This window comes from Anneissia japonica, unplaced genomic scaffold (assembly GCF_011630105.1).
Source record: "Anneissia japonica isolate Jap-2015-1 unplaced genomic scaffold, ASM1163010v1 scaffold287923_len1623670_cov205, whole genome shotgun sequence".
Lineage (NCBI taxonomy): Eukaryota > Metazoa > Echinodermata > Crinoidea > Comatulida > Comatulidae > Anneissia > Anneissia japonica.
The window spans coordinates 429,185-454,931 of record NW_022721637.1 but is presented as its reverse complement, the minus strand read 5'-3'; the positions used below and the strand labels follow the sequence as shown (position 1 = coordinate 454,931).

Here is a 25,747-nt window from a genome sequence, read left to right as displayed (position 1 = left end):
GGTGACTGGTGTTGCCAAAAGCAGTTTATCTAAAAATATATTTATTTGCTTGTCACAGTCATTGCAATTTTAAAGGAGTGTAGTTATGGATTATGTTTAATAAAAAAACAATTAGACACATACATATCATATTATAATGATACATGAAGTCTCATGATCAGTGTAAGATTATACAGATAATATAATCAAAATTGATTGGTCAATTTTAATTTAATTTCCCTAAATTCATAGAGCTAATAATCGTTTTTTTATGTTTCCATTAACACATTATAAAGAGGTTGTACACTCTGGTAAGGGATAGTGCTTGTATAATTTCAAATAGGCCACACCCATAAAAAATATGATGAACCAAGGATCTTCATAATTATAGATAGTACAGTGTTTGCTTATATAATGGGGTAGTACCACTAAATCTGAATCCCTAAGTGATTGCTGCCCCAATTTCTCAGAATTGATAGAATGCTCACAGAATTCTGCCGTCGTTGGTTAGTTTACCCGACGAATTTTTGTTTGTCTCAAGGCTTTTTTTTTTTTAGAAGTTGCTTTCAATCACTGATAAGGATCACATAATCCTGTTCATGTCTTTACATCAAGTTCCGCCATTAAAATTTATTTAAAGTATCCTGTCATGTGTTCTGTAAATTACTTAACACTTGATTTCTCAACATCTTCAGGAGGAAGTGGGTTTCTCACATTTTCTAAAAACAAGAATTCTCTGACTTTACTCTGTAATCATTTCAAAATGACCTATATATAATTATTTGTTTATTTATTTGTTTATGTTGCATTGTTTCTGGAGCATTTGGCTTCTGGACCTTGATCAGAGACCCTTACACTAGCCTGCGACTACTCTAGTAATTACTTGCTCTATTTAAAAATTAATTTAGAAAGACATACAAAATCACTCAAAACTCCCTAATTTTTTTTTCTGGTCAGGCCCATGGCCCAAGTCATAGATTGCTATATGTGTTTCTATTTAATTTTAATCAAATCATATACTAGTATTTAAATAAAAAACAACTCTAATTTGTGTCACTCCATAACGTCTTATTTTTGCCAGAGCTCTGGACTTGACCTGGGCCATTGTTAGATCCTAACCCTCCCTCCACCCCTCCCCACTATGAGCTAGCTTTATCTATCCCTAATCAATTCTAGAATATTGACTGTAGGTACAAGATTATGAAGAAATATTGAGGGAATGGTGCTGTCAATAGAAAAAAGAAAGTTAAGTAATGATTTTTTTTATCATTAAATATTTGACTTGCATAAACTAATCATATTAATTTCCTATTTATTCAGAATAATATTAGTGGAACATGAGATATTAACGTTATTTGCCAAAATTTGAAGATGAAAATGCAAAAGGATATCCTGTTGTCAATGTGCTAGACACTACTCGAAGACCAGTTTACATTATCATTCATTTTTCGACCTTGTTTGCCCAGTTGATTATGATGCATCAAAGTATGTTTCCAAATGCAAAACAAAATCTTCAAATTCATGTTTGAAAAAAAAAAAAACTAAATCAAGGTGGTATCTAGTGTAATATTCTCTCTCATTGTAGTCAGTCTTGGCTTTCTGTAGTGGGTCTAGGATGTATTCAGGGGATGAGGCTATCAGACAAAGGGGCTAGTGGATGCCATCAGGGTCCAGGGGATGGCCTAGTGGGTTGCTAGAGAAATTGGAAAATCTTTAGACCATTTTTAGCTGTTATGAGGCAATTTAAAGCAAATTATGTCTAAAGAGTTTTTAAAAAATTGTTCCGACTTAGGGCTCTGCCAACTGTAGTTTGGCCGACATGGGCTTGGCCTGGCTTAATCCCGCCCTGTACACCACTACTGCTCCATACACTTGTGGCTGTCAATTGGACATTACTAAATATGCTGTCTGTGAGCTCTAAACTAAAACTTTCTTTGTAATATATTTATAGTAGGCCTACTGTACTGGTAAGTTTATAATCAGTTTGGGTGCAGGTTATGAATTGGGAAAGCATTGATTACCACTGACTACCTTGTCTCTCACATTCAGTAATTCTGCCCTTTAAAAACTTTAAAAACCCCAAAAACTTATTCATGTATTATCTTTACAACAAAACTTGTCACCCCTTAGAAATAAGATTGAATTCCAAATCTTGCTTTAAATTATTCCTATGTCTTGTAAAGCTAACCTAAATATAGTCAGTCAAAATTGTGAAAGAGTGTCACTACTCAAAATGGGTGCAAACAATTGATTGACATTGTCAGAGTCTGAAGCTACTTTTAACAAGAAAACATTTTGTAAGGTTTTTGTTTATTATGATTGGCTTTATGATTTCATTAAACGCTCAATTAGGTGTGTTAAGTGAAATTACTTGTTTGTAAAGCACCAGCAACAAAACGTTTTAAGCTGCGCTGTAAAGTATAAAATCAGTCAATCAGACCTGTTTACATGTGTGATGTTTCATTTGCAATAATACTTTTATAATATATAGAAAATCAATCTTTTTTGACACAAATCTTTAAACGCAAGTAGGAAACTATGAAAATAGGTTACTCTAGTTCAAGCGATTTGTACTCTTAACAATTTCATAATATATCCATTCCGGAACTACTTAAAGTTTTCTATCCTGCCTTTGCACTTTAACAAGAATGTGGTACCAACAAGCTTCCCATTTCATGTGACATTTATGAGGCTGTATTCACTGAGTTTAACGGTGGTATGCCTAGCAAATCACAGAGATACCATTTAGGCAGTTGACACTTATTTCCTCCGCCTTCTGCTCAGCGTCCAAGTGCGATACTTTGCAACGTCCACCATCAATATTCACTGCTTTGCATCTGTCACCAATTGTCTAATATCTTTAAAGTGTTTTTCTAGTTCTTGACATCATATAAGTAAATTATTTGTCACAAGAGGGTAATTTTTTTCTAGCGTAAATTTATGAGAACTTTGTACTGTATGTGGTATAGATTTATGTTAGGAAAAAAAGCCACATTTACTGTGATAATGTGTGTTTTTAATGTTCCTTGTTCTTTATTAAACTATAGTTTGTCTCTTTGTATTATGTATTATCCCTGATGATTAAGCAAAACGTATAATAGCCTATTTTTAATTAGACTCAGTTTACATCTGTTCTTCTGTATTTTGGTTCATTCCCCTCATTGAATATGTATGAAACAGTGCATTGTCTTAGACCCACTGTATCTGTTTAGTCACATGTGTGTTTAGTTATCACACTAACGCTTTGAACTCAAAACATGCATGGAGAGGTGATTTTTACTTTGTGTAGGTCTATTTTAAATGTTTTATTTTTGGCTTTACTTTATATATTGTGTTACACATTTGTGACTTGTTCATGCTGCATTTTTTTTTAATTTAAAAAAATATAATTTGTACATGGTAATTTAGTAGATCTCAGAATTTGTTTTGTCATCTGTAATTTGGCAAAAACTGAAAATTACTTCTGTAATGTGGTCATTATGAGTACTTTTATTATTAACATCATAATTGTCATCATTATATGATATTATTTTGGATCTAAGAATGTGTTTCGTTTGCTTTAGTACCAAGTTTTCGCTTCTCAAAATCGATGGCAATATTTATGTGAGTTACATACTTCATTTCCCAGAGAAACTTACTCTATGACCTATTAGAATATCTTCCAGCCCATCCTTTTTTTATCTATCTTTATTACTGTATGTATACTGTTGTCCATTGAACTATTTAATCATCACCCCCTCCCCAGGGGAGTGCTAAAAGGGTAAATAAACCTAATATAAATGATTACCGACAAATGCTCAATCAACACGAGAGTATCACTAATACAAAGGTGTGTATTCATAGAGTTAGTTGAGTTTCGCATCTGTTTGCCCTTTTAGCCTGGAACTGAATCAAAGGAGCTTGCGCTTGTTGGTGGGATGTGGCACTTACGGGTGTGAATGTATCAAAATGCCAAAGTAACCGTAATGGCACTTTATAGCTATGCTTTCACCAATTCAACCAATAACTTAACCTTCCAAATCCCAGTACTTCCTATATATTCTAGGGATTACCCTTTTCAATTTATTTTTTAACTGGGGATATTCAAGGCAAACACTTCATTGGAAACATTTAGATATAATTGCTAACTATAGAGGGAGGTGTAAACCCACTGAAATAAACAAGATATGTTGTTTCCAGCTTTGACTTTCACAAATCAGTGAGTTAAGGCTGCTTGCAAAAAACAGCACGTACTATGGCCTAATACAGTGAATTACATATAGTAGACAGACACTATAAATGTACTTCTGATTATATACTTTATTGATAATGGAATTAATTAATTAATAATGATATTGAAAATTCCATTGGAACAGATCCCACCACCCTTCCTTTCCCCATTTTCCCCAGATATTGCCCATTGGCATTTTGAAATTTTGTACCGGTACCTGTTCTTAATAACTCTACTTTCTTGTCTTACTATATTATATTTTCTCTAATTGAATTTCAGAGTAACTGGTTCACATGACAAGACAATACGCCTTTGGTGCTTACAAGACTTTACACTCATTCGGATTTTGACAACTCACACTAAATCAGTCACATGTCTTGTTGTCGACGGGGAAAATGTCATATCTGGTTCCACAGATGGGTAAGTAAAAAATAACAATTTTAAGTGAACATTCAAAGTATCTTGTACAAATAATTTATTACTATTATTAGGATGTAATGCTAAAATTTTAATTTTGTGATACAAAAGGATGACAAAATATGAAATAGAAAACAGATAAAATAGGATGATAAAAGTATAGTGGATAGAAGCATCATATAAAATTATTATTGTTAAATTTAATCATTAGATAACGTGTGTGCTAAAACTTGTAATATTTCTAGTGGATGCTGGTTCATGAGAAAGTTTTAATAACAGGGTATGAGTGGAGCCAAGGTGTCTTTTCGCTAATGTACGCAAAAGGAAACATTAATTTCAACGGAAACTCATCAGATTCTTCTATACTTCAACAAAAACAGATTCTTGGTGTCTCTGTGACATCTGACGCTAAATTAGGACGTTCTAAAATCTATACGAATCATGTGAAAGCAAATTGGTGGTGTCTCATTTCAGAAATTTCATTCATATAAAAACATAAAAATTCATAATTTCTGCGTAAGAAAAAGATTGACATTTGAATTTCTGACATTGTAAATTTAAATTACTAGTTTTCAATTAAAAATTAGAATTATTTTTCACACCATCGTCATTATTATAATTATCATAGTGATTATTAATATTACTTGGTAAATTAGTTTTCAGAGTTCTCTGGAGTTCAGAGAATTTACTCCTATTATATTATTGTTATTATTGAATCAGATTGTATATATTTGTATTTATAACTTGACTTCCTTTTTGATGTTTGGTTTATAATAATAATAATATTAATAATAATAAGTTCTTCCATAGCGCATTCTGCATAAGGCTCAATGTGCTTAACAACCTGAAAAAACAGTAAAGTAAGTAAAGCAGTAAATAATTTTGACGTGAACTCCGGTACTTAAGCTGTGAAACATTATGCTGAAATAAATAAATATTGTACTGTTATTATTAATACTTATTTAAAACATTCTTATGAATCACTTTTGAAAGATATTTAACATTCATAATTTGAAAAGTAAATATTATATAAATAGTACATGCTGTGTTGTGTGTAATTACATACATTTTGCAGCAAGACAAGGGAAAAGACACAATTAGTTATTTATGATTCAACAGGCAATTTAACCTGACATGGTAATATGTGTCTGCTGCAGTATCTTGCATGAAAAGACGTCCCCTGGGGACCCCTGCCTCTCACCTATGTGACTTGGCAATATGCCCTTCATAGGCCAACAATAGTATTATTCAGGGTACTTAATCTCTGAGAGGAAATAAACAAATTTTTGGATTTTCGAAATTGATCCAAGAAAAGCTGTAGTTTGCATAACATATATGTTTGTTCATTAACTATGTGAATATATGTACAATGCTGCCGAAGAAGGACTAAACATTTTGTCTTCCACTGTGCAATATTTTTTAAGTTGTCGAAACAGCAACCACCGTCTATTCCTCTCTCCCCTGTTCATAATTCTTCTTTACTGAGATTTTTCTACAAAAAATCTGCCTTCGCTTCCTAATGTCTCATTTTTGGTCTTCATTCCCTTTTCTTCTAGGGCTCACTTAATTGTCTGGATCCTTGTACTTGCCCCTCTAATTCAATCAAACAATTTAGAGTTATTATTTAGTGGTACAGCCCCATGTAGCACTGACACTCGTGTGTCCTGCATCCTATTTTTTTTATTTATTTTTTTTTTTTTGCTTTGATCTGATGCTGTAAAGCTTGGGGCCCTGCATACTGTATACCTGGAATTTCTATTAATCATATGGTAAAATTGGCTCTGGAAAAGTGGACCATATTCAACAGATTGTCTATTTATTTGAAGATGATGAGATCCATGCCCTAAGGACATGTTTTCTTTAGCTCTAGAAGTGCTTAAACATTGAAACAAGCGCATGTGGGAGCTTATCAAATGCCTTTGGCATATTTAAAAAGATTACATCTTTTACAGAAGGTTGTTGATAATCAGAATTCCGGTCAAGTCATTGAATAATGACATTGTGTGAAAATTTACGTTTTTCGTAAAAGTTGGACACATGAGGCCTGGTTTGTGACAAGTATAATTAATACAGTTCCCCCCCCTCCCCAAATCAAAATGAAAATTTATTTGATCTTCTAGGATTGTGTGTAAATTTTACTATCCGTGAACAGTACCGTACTATTCTACAATCTTTTAAGTACTGTAGCGCGATATAATATGAAAGTACAATATGCACTTACCTCATTGTATAGAAGAATGTATGATTTAGTGTTTTTACTCAAAAGTAGTTAAAAAACTTGTTTATAATGTAATGTCTTTTATGCATGAAATATTATTAACCCAATGATAGATGATAGAATCAAACAGCTATTGAAAATGGTAATTAAGAAATACTTTTATTGTCCAAATTATATAAAAAATTAGAATTTTGTCTTTTATTAGAACATTGCACAAGTTAGACAAGTATTATACGTCACTAAACACTGAACTGAAAAAAAGCCAACTCCACTTCCAAGTACTTGGAAAAATAATTACTAGGGATGTAGTTATGGTGGGCGGAGGTGGGCAGACCACCCAGCCTTGAGATTTTCCACCAAGTCTAAAGCTAATTTCATATCCCTTAACCCACTTTTCCATGTCCTTAAAATCTACTGTTATTTGTTTTGAATTTATTAATTTTATCAACTACCCACCCTTAAAATGTCTATTACCTACCTTTTCTACAGCTACAACCCTGAATTATCTAGCACTTTCTGAATTTTGTTTATTGGATGCTGTCTCTTTAATTGCCACATCTTTTTCAAAATTATGCAATTATCACATCTGCTCAAATTGCACTAAAGTAATTAATATTATCACACTTTCCCAGTTAATATAAGCCTACCTTGTATAGAAAAGTGATGTACCTTTTTCATCTAGTTCTTTTGCTGAAATTAATTTGCCAGGTGTGTTTTGTAAAATATCAATTTACTGACTATTTTTTATATCAAAATAATTCAGTGGAAATCACCTTGCAACCTAAATGGTGGTAGGTTGGAGTTGTTGATTGACAAAAGCTCAAAGAATCTGCGATGTATCAAAACTTTACTAATATTCCATAAATCACAGATGGACAGCTCCCTCTATTGCCACTGAACTGTACAATTACGAGATCAATTGAAGAATTGCCAACACAAAGAGTCCTTTAAGATTTTCAATATAGTTTGTACATGTAATATATCAACAGTCTCAAGTACCAAGTTTAAAGGGGCCAACAATGTTTTGTCATGACTCATTTCATAAATCCTTGCATGAAACTATAAAATATAAACAACTTTACATTTCAGTCATTGATGACTTGTATATGCGGAGCATATTATGCCCAAATACATCTTCGGAGTGTTAATTATAACTGTTAAAATTCCACTATCTATGTGACTAATATGTTGGCTTTGAGATGCCAGCTTTAAAGTTGTGTTGAATTGTCAACAGGATGGAAGGTGTAATGGGTAAAGCAAAGTAGAAGAAATTGGGCAATCTATCTTTTAACTCCACTCAGTATAAAACTGTCAGCTCTGATTTAAGTTAATGTCCACAAGGGAAGCTATTGGAATGGCAGGTATATATATTTTCTGATGTAACAAATATTTTACAGAATAATAATATATTCCTTTTATAGTTTTCCTTTTACAGTTTTTTTTTTTTATGAGGATCCTTCCCTCTTTTGAGAGTCATTAGGGATTTAACCTTCTGATACTTCAGTGGGTGTTTGAATCTGAATCACAATTTGTTGACATTTTGTCCTGTTTTAGGCTATGTTGGTAATTTGCTGTTAGCTAGCCATTCCAATCTGTTGGGCTAGTCTAGCTGCATAGACATCTATCATGAATTTTGCCATCGTTTTGCTGGTCTTCATTGTGGATGATGCCCACTTCCCTGTGTAATATGTCTTGAAATAATCTATAATCTTTCCGTTTCCTTTCCTTTTCCCTTTCCCAGGTTTCTTATCCCTTTCATCTTCTCTCCACTTTCCTTACCTCATTTCTTTACAACTCTTTTTTTTTTCTGTGTTTCAACAAGTGTCCAGTTGAGAATTAAAAATGAAATAATTAAAACAACAATTAACAAAATATCACTGACAAAAAATTAATTCAGATTAAAAGGGTGAGCAAAGAAAGGGTAGACTCACAGACTTGAATTAAAAGGGAAATTCCAAAATAGATGTTGCAACCATAAAGGAATTATATTAATAATCTTATTATACCATAATATGTGCTTTGTAAGTATATTGACCTATTTTATACCTACAAAAGCAACATGTAAATCTCATCAGGCTGCAAAAACAATTACAACTTTTGAAGTTTAAAAAGAGAAAAAGTGAAGGAGAAAACCACAATTGACAATGTGGGTAAAACATTAACAGTTGAGTGCCATAAATGCATCCAGTAAATCAACTGTCACATTCATAGACCCAACATTCATGTGATAATTTTTTCACATGAATGTTTAAATACACTATCTATGGTACCTAGTTAGGTACGGGAAATCGATGCTGCTGCTGATATATGGCTGATTCCTTAGAGTTTTCTTTTTTGTCTTTGCCTGGGTTTCTCATTGAAGTTGCTTAGTTAAAGGTACGCTTTGTCTTGGTCAGTGTGAACACATCTTCAAATGAATATTGTATTTTATTTCTATTCACATTCAACAGAACTTGGCCTTCCAATTTGAGAAAGGACAAACAATCAGTATAAACTTGTAAAATGTCAAATTACATTGTAAAGAAGTCATTGAACACATAAAAAAAATTAAAAATATATGTAAGGTAACACCTAAAATAACCAAATTTAACTTCACTTAGTATTTTTATTAAATTTAACTAAACTGTCATAAAGTATGTCTAAAAATGGTGAATAATTTTTAATGAAATTACATTTTTATATATTGCAAAAATTGTTTATGACTAAGCACAGTGTATTGCAAGATTATTGTGTTTTCATAAATTTTAAATTGATATCAAATTTAAAATACTGAGACTTAAGATGCAGTAATTAAGTGGGGTTTCTATGGAATAGTTACGGGATTTCTCATACACTTAGTGGTTGAAGAATTAAGTAAGGACTAAATTTCAACCTTTGGTGATTGAACACTCAAAATTAGTTGGTTTGGCAGTACGAAATTATCAATTAATCTGTTTTTTAAATTGAATTTACAAGGAGGAAACCAGTAACATACTGTACTCTATCTAATACCTTAAATTGACTATCAGCAAAGGAAGCTATCAATTAACAGTATTAAACATTATTTTGAATCTTCTAAATACCTATTCAAGGATCTTTATTGTGCATATCCCCATTGCTTAAAGACAGAAAAACATTGTCAATAAGCGTAGACAAAATGTCTAGTAAAGGTATTATATGTATTTAATAGCAATATGAATAAACATTAGTAATGATGGGCCCTTGGCAAGCAGCAATATACTGTTTTACAAAAGCTAAGGTGCACTCACTGCCAACAATCTGTTTAGGCATTTTCCTGTGTAATTTGTCAGTTAATTTTGGTACATAATAAGATTAGGTATTTTTCTTTAAAGTGCATCAACCTGAGATCCAAGTTCTTACCTTGATGCCGTAGCATAATTTCAATAGCAGACCATTCTGCTACTGACCATATTGAGTTAAGCTTAATGGAATTCTTTGCCATTACTATCAATTCGTGAGTCGCCATCCATCTCTGTGTCTCGCTTGTTTCGTTCTCATTGATTTATTTATTCCATTCCTTGTCAGCTAGCTTTCTTCTAGTTCTATCAGGATAGGGGGCGCCTGAGTCCTAGGATGGCTGAGACTCAACTGGTGCTGGATGGAGTACATTTAGACAGATCCCTGCTCAGTATCTCCATACTGCAGCTTGGGTGCTGGCTTGGAGTTCTTCTTTCCTTATTTTTCCAATTACATCTGTTCACTTGTTTTGCGCATTGAGACCCTAGTATTTTGCACAGTACAAATGTATAACCCTTTATGTGATAACCTACTCTATTTATAGTTATAGTTTCAATCACTAAACGTTCAGTTAATTGAAATTAGGGAGCTTTCGATTGCGCGACGACAGTAGGACGTAGAACGCAATGACGTCACTAAAAGTCATCTGCGTATGCGAGAACGTTAAGGTCACCTCGTCGAGTAGATTCTGGAATGCAATTTGACCAAATCTACGTATGCAGATAAAGTAAGACACCATGTAGGATGGTCAGCATGAGTGATTCGGTTCTAGCGTCACGTCGTCGCACAAATCGAAAGCTCCCAAGTGTAAGACTACAATTACAAATGGCTAAGAGCATTTTAAAGAACATATTGCATCTTTCGGAACAGTAGGTTTACCCCAATGCCAGGAGCGGCGCCAGGATTTTACCCGATGGGAGGAGTTGATGTTCTAGTGGGTGTGGTTGGGTGGCGCTCAAATTCTTTGTAAAGTGGTCCACTAAACAAATATTTATAGATTATGCGATGGTGCACTCTATGTGGTAATATTAAGCTGTGACTGTGTGGTAGAGTTACCCACATTAAAATTTATAATTATGGGCTCAAATCCATTCTTGGTTAACAGCACTTATATTGTACTAGAATTCAAAGTAAATATACTCTTATAGAACAGTCTTGGAGTAATACGCAAGGTAAAAGAACGTTCGTATATAAGTGTACTAAGCTCTGGAATAAACTCCCAGAAGATATTAAAATAAACTTTAAATCTATGACAGTTTTAAAATTTAGAAATTCTATATGTGTGTAAAATCTAAAACAAATATTTCCTTAACCATTCATATAGTTTTCATTTAAATGTATTTTTGATTGTTATGTAACTGTAATGTATATTTTTTTTTTTTTACCTTGTATTTATAAAGTTCATTGTTAAATTTTTCTTGTTTGTTAATACTGAACCACATTGGAATGCTTTTTTTTTTTTCTCTTTTTTCTTTTTTTTTTTCTTTATTGATTATATAAACATGCGTTCAAAGCTCTTGGTGTTTATCAGTTTATATTTTTGAGTACAGTATATGTATATATATGTGTACTGTCTTTGTGAATTTGTGTGTAGAAGTTTGTGTTTGTTTATATGTATGTGTGTGAATATATATATATATATATACTGTAATAAATTTATCAATATTGTATTTTGGGGTGGCTCTCATGACAGCGGCCTATTTTTGGTCTTAATAAGAGTCTCCTAACTTATCATTAATAATACATACAATGTGATTTTTGCTATTTCTAACTTGTTTTGGTTAAATAAAATGAATCTGAGTCTGAGTCTGAAAGTGTCATTCAGTATAAAGAAAGAATAAATAAATCAGTAAATAAAGTAAGCGATTTATTAATAAATTGTAGGCCTACTAAACTATTTGAAAGAATGGTGGTGCTTGCTGGTTAAGTTTATTGGTGCACATGCTCCTAATATAACTTCAGATTGAGTTTACATTTTAAGGGAGTCATATTAATTAATTTTCCATTGTAATTTGTTAAGAGTATTTCATGCCAATTTATATGATGTACCACCCTGATGATAAATATTTAAAAACATGATTTTCACTCATTTTTAAAGATAAACTGACAAATCGCGAAATTATTTTAAGTGCTCAATGAATCATTGTCCTTATCATACCACGGATGAATTGTCCCACATGATTTGTCCCGTGGGTTAGATGAGTCGCCCTGTACAGGTTGTGATTCGCCCTACATGGCTGAATGATTTCTCCCCACGGTTATTCTTTTTGTCACTTGCATTTCAATACTCACTAAGCCCACTGAATTAAAATGCCCCTCAGCTTGTACTGTTAAAGATGGCTTTTCTGTAGCTCACTAATTTCTTTTATTAACCCTTTTTAACCCACATTATTTCATTCATTTAAGAGAAAGTGACTTCTCGGATTTGTTGAGTCAGCAGGACATTTCACGCCAGCTAAGTTTATTTAATGTGTAGGCACTGTGTACTCACTGAAAGAGGTGAATGAAACAAGTAGGTTAGAATTTGAAACACATGTAAAGTCATTAACAAGATTGAATGTAATGAACCAAGTACTTGTAGTATATAATGGAGACACTTCCACACATAAAAACAGGACAATGTTTTTTCCCCAAAAAATAGTGACTGACAAACATTTATTGTATTATCTTAACATTTTTAGTAGGCAGCATTCTCATGTTTGTTTATAATTTTAAGAAAACATGCAAAAAACCCAGTTGACAGTTAGAGCAAGGTTGATAACTAAAGAAAATGTTTTGAAGTAACTTCGAAAGTAGAAGCTTACCATATTTTTCCTAAGTGAGCAATGTATACTCATTAAATATATGGGTATACATTGTAAGCAACAGCAGCATATTATTTGTATTCTCATACGTACATTTATTTGGACCAAAGGCTGTCTGATTGTGTCTCATATTGCTAGTGTCAGCCAAGCAACAATGGGGGCATGATTTCCTGATGGAGGGAAGGGGGGTTAAGCCGGAGTTATTATATTAAATTACTGTAAGTCTGTGCGAATGGGTTTGATCATTTAAAATTAATAAACTTGTAACCCGTAACTCACAGTGTCATTGTGCTGAATTTCGGTTACACTTCAAATGTTAAGGGAGTGAGTGGGGGACCTTCCGTTAATATCAGTAATGTTGAGGAGAGGGAGTAAAGCTACAGTATGTCTCTATAGGCACACAGTACACAGCTTAGCTTATCTTCACTAACAGCTTCGGGCTGAACCTGGGCAGAGCCCAAAAATGATTCCTCCTTCTGCCTATTTTATTTAGATTAATCAGACATCAATTGAATTTGCTCTTAAAATTGCTGGCAGTTTCCGGGGACTTCCCTTGTCGCCCCTAGGCTATGGTTGGTTAGTTGCTTTTCTAGTTGGTTTATCCAGATGTTAACATTTGCACACAAAAGTATATGAGTTGATGTTTTGAACAATTTGTAATGCATGTGATCAGATTAAAAATGGCCTAAAAAATATAGTCATTTAAAAATGTCTTATGCATCATACAATGTAGTTTGACACGATTTGTTGTTGCATTGAGTCTGTGAGTTACAGTAGGTGTCATGTGTATTTCCTCAATTCTGGTCTACTGTAGCTTAGCTACCAAAACAGAGTTTTGTCTCTACATCTTAGTTAGGCAGTACATTGTAAATTTTTATCATTTGGCCAGCCTCCATGGCTTCATACCTAACTCAAATGCCATAGTGAGGTGAGTTGAGGTGGGCCTGCATGTCTACACTCAGTCAAAGAAAATATTCATTTAGGATAAATTGATGAGGGAAAAAGCATGATGGTAAAATTGGTTAATATCTTCTAAGTATGACAACTTACTCTGGCTGGCAAGAGGCCAGTGATGTTGCTACAAATGGTCATCATTCCATGACCTATACCTTGTAGATTTTCACATCCAATTTCCATCCAATTTTTAAATTTTTCACTATTGTTGGAGTAGCCAAGAATTTCAGGCATAATATTTTTGTCAAATAATATGTGGCAAAGGCAAGCCAAACCAGTCACTCAACGCAAAAATCAATTTTTAGTTATTAATACAGTGTTAAACAGTAAAATGAGAGTAAAATGGTAAAAGAATAATTTAAATACAACATTTCGTTATGAAGTTACATGAGTTTAAACATACAGCTGTTTAAAGAACACTATTTGAGAAATTAGCCTTTAAAGTTTATGATTCTGGGCAATTTCTCAGGCAGAAACCATTACCAAATCGTTAAAAATTGTTGTTTTAACATTGACAATGAGGAGAAAAACAGCATGGCATGACATATAGATATAAAGGTTACTTTAGTGTAATAAAATAGATTTCAAAAAATTTTTATATTCCAGCATGTTTTGGCCATTATCTCTGAAACAGGATTTGCGACGAGTGACGGGTTTGGCTTGTCTTTGCCACATATGTGTAATGGCATATCTAATGTGTAAATATTCTCAAGAGTATGGTATAAGTTTGAATTCACAGGAGAAAATAATAGTAGAACGTCTGGGATTACCACAAGTGATAGCAAATAATTTGGTGCCACCAGTGTTTAATGCTTTTCATTAAATAGTTTTCTATGTGTAGCGCACAGCCGCTTGCGATTCTTAAAGTCTGTATAAAATCTATGCACATTATGAAAAACATTTTGTACAACCTTTTCTAAAATTTGTAACAACTGTACAAAATATTGTATCAGATAACATTTAAATCAGATTTGTCCTCCCAAGAGAGGTCATGATAATTCAATTGAGCTTGCCAACTTGTTATGTTTGCTAAAAATCAAACATCCTGAGCTATCTGTCCATATAATTGGCTGAGATTTAATGCTTAGCCTGTTCACTGTATAAAGGGGGCTGGCAAACTTTATGTTTACTAATCTAATATTATGTTCTCATTCTGCCCCAGGTTGATCAAGATAACTCAGATTTCTGACGGAAAGGTTGTAAATACATTTAACGATCAGACAGACCCGATTGCCACACTAGCGGTATGTATTGTATTGTTTCTTGGATAGCAAAGTTTACTACTAGAACTAGTTCATATGTTATCCTGAAGCCAGGAAACCCCTAGCCTACATATGGCCAATGAGATTAATACCTGCCAACTTATTATGTATGAGTCCCTTTATGAAGTCAGCACAAGTCCACCCCCATCTATGAGCTCATGCTTCCAAACTCAAAGTGTAACATATGTATGTGCTTAAATTTTAAATCAAATAAACATTTTAATATCTGTTGATATAATTATTTTTGAAATTTCTTAATTATATCTATGACTATTGACAAATAATTACTTCATGCATGAGAAAAACATCTTGAAAAAAAGATGTGTAATTTTGTATGAGATAAATTTGGAATTCCTGTAATTGTATCCATAATTGTTGAGATATTGTAAAAATTACCCAATGCATGAGAGACATAAACTTTTTAGTTTAGTGTTTAGAAGCTATAGCATATTGCACTAAATAATACAAGTTTTTACAAACTTACATACAAAGAGTACATTTAGATATATGATGAAACAAATTTGATCTTATAATTAAATTTTTACAAGTTTTTGATGACATAAATGTAAGTATTCTGCCTAATTCTGTCCATTGTTGAATTTAACCTCCCTTATGAGATAGACAAGTTTCATGCACAAGGCCACATTCTATGGCCTGAGAAATGCATAATAGGCCAAACTTGGCAGGTACAAACCAGTTTATGTACATACTCTCTTAGTTGCTAATAAGTAGTTTCCTTTCGTAAAATATCAACATGATTAGTTAGTAGGCCAATACAAGGTAGAACCAACATCATTGTTTAAATCTGTTAACAATCTGCTGCCCTCTGGTGGCAGAGATTTCTTTAACTTTTTAATCTAGAAACTTTCATTAAAAATCAAAGCCGAGTTTAGTATAATTTACTGCTGGTCCAGTATGATTTTACTTTGCCAAATAATAAAAATAGTTTAGAATAGATAAAATAGTACCAATAATAATAATAATAAGGCATTGAATTACTTCTCTCCACCCAGGGGTTAAATGGATATCTGGTAGGTTAGTGAGTGTTCTTAGGCAAGGCACTTCACCTGCATTGCTTCTCTCCACCCAGGGGTTAAGTGAATGCATGGCAGTATAGTGAGTGTCCCTGGGCAAGGTACTTTACCTGCATTGCTTCTCTCCACCCAGGGGTAAATGGGTACCTGGTAGGTTAGTGAGTGTTCTTAGGCAAGGCACTTCACCTGCATTGCTTCTCCACCCAGGGATTAAGTGAATGCATGGTAGGATAGTGGGTGTCCCTGGGCAAGGTACTTTACCTGCATTGCTTCTCTCCACCCAGGGGTTAAATGGGTACCTGGTAGGTTGGTTAGTGAGTGTTCTTAGGCAAGGCACTTCACCTGCATTGCTTCTCTCCACCCAGGGGTTAAGTGAATGCATGGTAGGATAGTGAGTGTCCCTGGGCAAGATACTTTACCTGCATTACTTCTCTCCACCCAGGGGTTAAGTGAATGCATGGTAGGATATTGAGTGTCCCTGGGCAAGGTACTTTATCTGCATTGCATCTCTTTCCCCAGGGGTTAAGTGGGTAGGTTGTAGGATAGTAAGTGTCCCTTGGCAAGCATTTTAGTTGCACTGCTTCTCTCTACCAAAGGTATCTGTCCGAATTTAATTGCATCACGACTAGAATACTCCCTCAGGGAGTGCAGAAGGTTGCACATTGTGTTTGATTTCCTGAATCAAGTGAGCTTTGTGCGCACCTTGCATCTTTTGCCAAAAAGGCACTATGTATCTATATGTCTATATTATTATTTTCAGTGGCAGATTCAGGAATTCAAAATAGAGGGGGCCCAGGGAGGAACTTTCACAGATGGAGAGTTTAGACCTTGGTGGGGCTGAGGGAAAACAAATTATGACTATGGCACATCTAGATGGCCAGAAATAGCACACTCAGACCTAAATTAATATTGTCCCTCTTTTTTTCATCAATTTTTATAGTTTTGGAAAACTCTACTGGCTCTCCCACCCCTTGAATCCACCACTGATTATTAATGTTAATATTATTGTTAATGTGATTATCAAAACCACTGTAGGATTACATTTAGCCACTATCATTTTACATGAAAAATACCTGTGATTTGTCCATATATGGGTATATGACATTGATCATGCCCATTTATGGATGTTATATGATATCATAATGCCCATATATGGGTAATTCACACAAATTTGTGATATAAAACTTCTATAGTGTGGCCATAGCTTTAGACAGGACAGGTATAAGTATGCCAACATCAGTTTTTTCCTGCCGTTGTAAATCCACGATGTATATTTGACCTTTCTCTATTATCCAAGTGATATAGTTGATTTCCTTTGGCTTATATTGTCATAGGAACGTTTGGCAGACAGATGTCAAGTCTTGCGCTTGTTCAAAATGTTGTTGGGAGCTACGTGGGTATCTCACCATCTACCTGTGCTTTCCGACCTAGGTTTTTAGCACGTGTTGGGATGAAGCTTTGGTGTGGCGGCTTCTTGTAAAGAGAGTTTGTGGGATAATTTAGGCAGAAAGTCTGCTTCAGACTTACAAAGTTGTCTAATTCAATGTTTATCATTATTTAACTCTCAATGTTTTGATATGTGAAGCCTTGTATTTCATATATTTTTGGAAAAATGACTGCTTTTTATAGTTTTATACATTGTGTGGTTTTAAGTACAAATGCTGGCTTATATTGCAAATACTGTCTTGAATCTGAAGTTAAATATGTTTTTATTGTTGTTTATTAAATCGTTATACAGTTTCAGAAAATATAATAGGCCTACTGTGTATAACTATATAATAATACATAGCATGCACTATGCAGTCTAGGTAAATGAAAATGTTTCTCTCAGGGGGCGTATGGGGTATGTTGATAATATAGAAATGAAAAGAAATCAACTTTGACATCCAATTGCCTCTATAAGTGGAGTAACAAATTGCAGGAGTGTTAGGATTGTCGAGATGATCCTGTAGAGGTTTGGCGAATTCACAGAGGCGCTATCAAGCTGCATATTGGTCGGGTAACAAGTACGTACTTCTGGTTCAAATTCTTGTGTTTTGAGTGCCAAGACATATTTTATGTTTAGTTTAAAAACATGCCTTCATATATTTTGTAGCATTTTGTTAAATATTTAATAAATATATGATATATTAAATTATATTATCTTACATATTATATTATATAATATACATTCATAATTATATTATACAGTAGGCTATTGTGTATAATGGTTGATCTGGACTTTGATAAAGAAAGAAAATACAAACTTGACCTAGATGGACACCAAAGTGTCATCTTCTGACCTCTGAATAATTAATTTTACCACAAGTTAATAAATACAAGGATAAATTTGTAACTTGCAAACCAAAAATATCAATATCTACAGGCCAACATTTTACTAATTTAAGGATGAGTTGTTAAATTTTAAATTTGTGTTACAAAAATTTTTTCCTGCAAAATTGTTTGCCCTTGTAAAAAGTTGTACAGGTCACTGAGAATGGGGAGTTATACCTCACAATGCTTATGATCGAGACTGACTGCATTTATTTTTGACAACATTCAATTATAAACACAATGAAAATTCATTTAAACAATAATGGGTTTTTATCTTACTAATTTACTTGTATCAACCCAGTATTATTGTTTTTACTTGTCTTCTCTTTCTATACATCCTCGAGATAGACAAATCCCTTAATTTTTTTTTCTGATTCTGGACAGCGCCACCAATAAGTAAGTTAATTTAGAGACTGAATAAAAAATTCAGGAAAAAAATTGAGTACAGTATGGGACACCCAGAGGGGACAGAACTAGGGAGTGCTGCGTTATGGAGAGTAATGTGTGACAGGAAATGGTCTGCAGTCAGTTGGTTGTTACCATACGCCAGTGATATTGGAGTGCAGCAAGATGAAACTATTATGTAATGCATGAATAAAGGTCGGGGTTTGTCGGGTAGTGAAATAATTATCGTACATTTTAAGTGCTCCAGTTACTCCAAAGCTAAATTACGGTGATTAATTAGCGAAGATATTGAGACAGTTATTTGGAATTCCCTCTTTCCAAGAGGGGATGCAAATACTTTGCGAAAATGAGTATGCCGCAGTACTGTACTCATTTTCACAAAGGAATACACGCAGCTGGTTAGCTAACAATATGCAAATGCTACATGAACGCCTGGGAAGGAAGGTGCAATATCACGTTCTGTTGACTAGCATACATCTGTACTGTAGCGTTGTGGAAACGGTAAGCATAAGTTGGTTAGCCAACAATATGCAAATGTTGCATGAAAATCTGGGAAGGATGGCACATCACGTTCTGTTGCTGCCTACTGATGTACTATGTAGTGGGGGGGGGGGNTGTAGGGGGGGGGGGGGGGTGCGGTGAGGCGGTGAGGCTATTTATTAGTAAGACTAGGCCTAGGCATAATTAGACAGTGCAGTTATATGTGATAGAAAGTACATTTTCAAAAGAAAGAAATTAAAATAAGAAAAAAAAAATTAACTAAGAATAATTCAAGGCTAAGCATAGAGATAAAACAACATTATAGTTCACTGAAACTCTTGAGCTGTGAGATGTTTTTCCACAAAAAGCAATGTCATACAACCATTGTTTTTCATTTGAGCAGCAGCCTGTCAAGTAGTCAGTACATGTTGGCCAATTCAAAACATGATTTTATGTTACAGAATTTAATGTTAAGACAAATGAGTTTAAATTTTAGGTGGTTTACACAGAACTTTTATATTTAAGTGAGTTTGTATGGCAAAAAAGTTGTGGGATTCATACATTAGTCAAATTTATAACATAGTCTCCCATCCCACCATATCATTTTGATGACCTTTTTCTTCCCTTCATCTTACATATTTTTCATTTTCATCTTTTTACCCTCCTTTTATTTGGTTACCCTGACTAGGTTATTTTAATTCATGAAGGTCAAGAATAATTGCTGTAATTAATAACTTAATCCGATGCTAATAGGATCAGTGTGACGTGCACAGTAATGTCACATCCAAACTCAGTTGAAATTTTCAGGCGATAGTTGGACATTGTCCCAAGCATTCATCGTTGTTTTATTTTTAAGGGTCCTAAGCTTGTTCCACTAATAATAAAAAACCCACTTTATATTAACAAATTATAGATCCATGCTGAGTGTGTCATGTAGTATAATTTCTCAATGCACTTATATATATACTTATACTTATAGTTATACTTATACTTATACTTATACTTATACTTATACTGAAGTCTCAATGCACTTATATAATATGTGGCAAAGACAAGCCAAACCAGTCACTCATCGCCAAAATCATGCCTGAATGTCAAATTTAAAAAAATCTATTTTATTGCACTAATCTAACCTTTATATATCTATACATCATGCTATGCTGTTATTTTCCCCATTTTCAATGTTAAAATAACACTTTTTAAGGATTTGATGATAGTTTCTGCATAAGAAATGCCCAAAATCATAAACTTTGAAGGCTGATTTCTCATATATTGTTCTTTAAACAGCTGTATGTTTAAGTGCTTGTAACTTCTTAAGGAAACGTCGGATTTGGACAATTTTTTTACCATTTTATAGCTCTTATTTTACTCCTTAACAATTATTAATTATATATTAATAAATCAAAACTGATTTTTGCGACTAGTGGCTGGTTTGGCTTCTCTTCGTCCCACATATGTGGTGATGAAGGAAATACCCTATAAACTCCTATTGTCACTATTAAACAAACTATGATGAAATCCAATGTGAACAGACTGAGCAGTAACAAAAATTGGCCAACAGTTTGGAATATACTTACATGTAAAATTAAGATAATATTCAAATCTATAAAAAAATATGTATTGTTAGAACTTTTATCAAGTCAAAATTTAAGCAAGGGTGCAAGGCTTCAAATCATGGATCGGAAAAATTATTTTATATTAATAATTAAGGCAGATAATTGTAATAATCTTTGTTCTTAATAATATACCTCCATCTCATCAAAAATGTCTTTGAAAAGTGAAGGCAATCATTTATCCATTTATTTATTCATTCATTCTCTAAATTCTTACAATGATGTTAACCAAATTACTTGTGTGAAGAGCTGTTATAAATGATTATGTGACAACCTCTTTCATCACATCATTAATATTACAGTTTGTCAGAGGAGGGAAATTATTGAAAATTAAGTCCTGCCAAGATTCTCTATGAAATGCTTGCTGCTTTTGATACAATTTTTTTTTAAACTATTAGGAATTCAGTGGCAGCAAAAGGATTTTCAATGTGAGAGGGGGAAATGACACATTTGACTTTTTTGGCTGGGAGAGAGAAAAGGTGGGGGGAGGCGAAGACGGGCGGTAAATAGGCAATTTGGCAAGTAAAATACATGACTATTTTAACTGTTTCTTTTTCCTATGATTCATCACTGTAACAATAATTTCATCATCACATCAATGTGAAAAGTTTTATTTGTATCATTATTATTATTATTATTATCTTTATAAATATAACTCCGTCCTATCTATTTTACACTGGAAAATATTTATAGCCTTGCATTTGAATGAATAACACTCCTTTATTGTCCCACTCTTCATTTTTTTTAATTCAAATTTAATCTTTGTTGGTCCAAAATGTAAAAGGTGCATCAGAAAATGTTTGTTTATTTATATAGTGCAATATATAAAATTTTGAAAGTCAATATAAACAATTGAAAGAAGGTAAAATGTATTTAATAATACTTAACAAAAGTAGATAAATGTTTTCAATATATATTAACAAGTCAAAAAACACAACTTTTTGACTTACTCTGCAATAACTTTACATACAATGCAACGTTGTAGTAGATCTTAGCAAGTCTGTGTAATCCACCAGTCCAAACGAGGCAGTGACTAATATTTGAACACTGCAGGTCAGAGTAGTACAGTGTGTCAGTAATATAATGCTAGTAGAAGTAGTAGTAAGTAGGAGTTATAAACTAGATTACTTTTTAATAGCTGTTGGCACAATATAAAGAGTTTAGGTAGTAGTATCTAAACCATAAATAAGGTAATTAATTTGAGAGATACTCTGCAGTAATTAACTGGACTCTTAAGTTTGTCATCAAATTAGCTAGAATTAGAATCTTGAGTTTTAAGCTGTTTTCTTTTCAGTCAATGATGTGATTCTTGTGTTTAACTGCTTTAAAAAAGTGATAAAGACAATGTATTATTTGATTGTTTTTGTCATGATTTCCTTCTTAGGGACTTAAGGAAGCCCAGTATTTTAAAGAATCACTTAAGTTGTCAAGTTTCAATATTATCATAAAGAAATTTAGTTTCAGTGATTTATGAATGAATTTATTAGGAAAATCTCAAATCACATAAAAAACAAGAACAAGTTAATTAAAAAATGTGCACAATGATAGTGAAATTCCAAGGATAACTCACGAAAGCCAAAAGACTTATTTCTGTTGAGGTCCCTAAATGAATGTTCTAATATGTATCCTTGTTGTTTTTATTAATTGATCAAAAAGGAAAATTTAGTTTGATAGCATATGAATGGAATCTTGTATGTAGAGCATATAAACACAATATAACATAAATATTTAATAAATATGTTTGCAAGCAAGATTGCTTTGTTTTGGGTTTATATTTATTTATTTATTCTTTCTTTATTCTGAAATACACTTTCAATACAATGTACTGGTTTCCAAAGTGGTTCAGTTTGACACACAAAAGTAACAACAATTTTCAAACATAACTAAACTAATAAATGTAAAACAAGAAATTTTCATTGTAGAATTTAAGTATAGCTGAAGCTAATCTTAATATCAAGTACATATGCGAGATTGTTAGCTTTGTATTGTAAATTTAAGAGAGCTTCTTGAGCCGAGTAAATGAATGAATGAACAATTGAATGCATGAATTAATTAATTAAAATAGTTAGTTAATTGTAATTGATACAAACAAGAAAATATAAAGAAAACATACAAAGATTTTGGAGCAGAATTTTTTTAAAAGTGGTATTTTTAATTCCCAAAAAAATCTTTATTTATATATTCAAACGTTTTAATCAGCTGGATATAATTTGCATCTAAATCCATTGTTTGCTCAGTTGAACTTGCTTCTAGTCCCTTGGAAAAATCTAGTTTGATTCGGTCTACGGCAATCACTCATTCGCAATACATCCAGTTCCTATGTCGAGGGCAGTCTTCATTACATATCCGTTTTATCAAGCATTTTGAGTCTGTTCATGTGATAGGAATTTCCGCCACGTTATGTACGATGTAGGCCTACTGCATTAAGGCTTCTTAGTTAGTGGCCATGAACTTCATTTTGATTTACAAAATCCAAGTTGACTTCCCCTACACTTTAAGCTTCCAACCCTTGTCAGATTTGGTGCTACCTGTTTAATATAATTCCGAATGACAAATAATGCTTAAGCTTTATCTGTATTAGAATTACGAAAAAACCTTGAAAGTTCAACTGAAACATTTAATTGCCCTTTAAATTGATAAAATAAGTTATCAAACTGTTAATAAGACACATAAAAACAATCCTGTTTTTCGTTGAAATTGATTACCAGCCAATAAGGTTCTGTGCAAAGAACATAGAAACTGTATTACTTATTAACTATTATTTTTAACTATTATATTATAACTGTATTATTTTATGCAGCTGTTTTTTGGTAAGGGCAATTTTTCTTGTGATACTAAACTTTGTGCGAATTACTTAAATGAAGTAAAAATGTAGCCTGATGTTTGCCTTCATTCCAAAGTCTTTTGGTTTAAATCCTGTGATACCAGGGTTTTTGTCACTATTAGAAGTTCCACTCCTACAGTCATAAACAGACTAAATATTATTTATATTTATTTCTACCCATGCATGTGAACCATGCAAAGTCCATAATACTTGGTTGACTGTCCTTGTTGTCAATTGGGCCGTGCATGTTGTGATTCAATATTTCAACATTAACTATTGTCATACTCCAAGTATCAAAATGCACGCCATCGTGTTGGGATTCAATATTTTGACATTAGTTGTCATCATTAGGAATGAAAAATTATTCATATTTGCAAGGTTATATGCACAAGTACCAAAAGTGTTTGACCAATCAAAGACATTAGCCTTAGTAGGTGACATAGATGTGAATAAACTAAAGATCAAATCATTCTTACCCAATTGATCAAAGCTACCTACAAAAACAAAGGAAGCACATGCATGTGCATGTGCATGCACATGGCCGTATCATATTGCTCTTTCTAAAAATGGTGGGTGCACATGGTCCGTATTGCTCTTTCCAAAGATGGTGCATCCATATAGGCCATATTGCTCTTTCAAAAAATGGTGCATTCTCATGGGCCATATTGCTCTTTCAAAAGATGGTGCATCCACATGGGCCATATTGCTCTTTCAAAAAAAATGGTGCATCCACATGGGTCATATTGTTCTTTCAAAAGATGGTGCATAATAATCAAACAACAAAAATGACAGCAACACATGTACATGAAAAGTAAAGAGTAAAAGTGTGGAAATTAATAAAATCTGATTTTGTTTCGTTCTGTGTCCTGCTCAAAATTATTATGTTCATCTATAGAATTTTTTAGGGATATTTCAGACAGTATATCTTTCAACTATAGAAGACTGGAATGCGATCAGTTGGCACAGAAAACATCTTGTGTGGGCTAAACACATGATATATATGCATACCCTAGACCACTAAGAAGAAAGCATGGCCCATGATAGGATGTGTGTACCACAAACAGTAATATATTTGTCAGAAAGCATTAGAACCTACAAGCTACACCCTTATTCAACGGACACTGATAGCAAGTATGTGTCGGCATTGATGTCAGAATGCGACTGCCTCAAAAACTGATGCATCAGAACTGATCATCAGTCAAATGTATAATAGTACATTCCAATGGTTTTTTGAGTGCTTCTGGCCAATCAGACTGTTGAGAGCTCAGGATGTTTATATTTTATCATGCATTGTAGAAAAGAAATCAGAACCATAGACTCCTGTCAATGAGGAAGCCAATGATTTTGTCAGGGAACACTGCATGGAATAAGCATTTTTATTCTGTTTTTGGAATCTAAAGTTACTTGTTCATAAAATGTGCTCCGACCGTGCTGGAGGTGGGCATGACCCCCTGTCGGTAATCTTGGACCCTTGTTGAGGACTTTGGACCCTCTGTCATGCATTTTGGAATCTCTGGCACTGCCACAGTTATTACTCTAATATTAGTATTTTCATTATATCATTATTTCCATCAAATTTGCATAGGCCTGCTTGTGCGCAAGCTATGATATTTATTCGTAAGCAATGCTACAATATTTAACATACAGCCTTGGGAGCCTAGGGCCAGGCTTGTTGCTTCGTTCAAACGCTTAATCAAATGATCATAATAATATCCTGATTCAATCTCCATTTGCATAGTGTATAACAAATCTTGCATAATAACAAGTCATCTGCAGTTGTAGATAATTAAAAGTGATGTTGGTAGTGTATGTGAGTTGGGAAAAACTAGACTAAATTAATTAATTGTTGTTGTACTGTACAGATGAACTCTTATTCTAGGCCGTGCACTGTTCCAATAAATGTTGAAAACTAAGATGAGAGATAGTTCATAAATAATTATGTACCATTGAACACTCTGCTGTTTTTGTATATATATATATAGCCGAATAAAGGTATA

At 33.2% G+C, this 25,747-nt stretch overlaps 1 protein-coding gene across 1 annotated transcript in view; it reads left to right on the top strand.

Moving 5' to 3' along the window:
- The window catches only part of LOC117111617 (TAF5-like RNA polymerase II p300/CBP-associated factor-associated factor 65 kDa subunit 5L), a 66,132-nt gene that overhangs the window by 15,842 nt on the left and 24,543 nt on the right, over window positions 1–25,747 (top strand). The window contains exons 12-13 of the mRNA XM_033254565.1: window positions 4,469–4,609; window positions 14,982–15,063. Coding sequence (XP_033110456.1) covers window positions 4,469–4,609; window positions 14,982–15,063 — 223 coding nt within the window. The remainder of the gene's footprint in view (window positions 1–4,468; window positions 4,610–14,981; window positions 15,064–25,747) is intronic.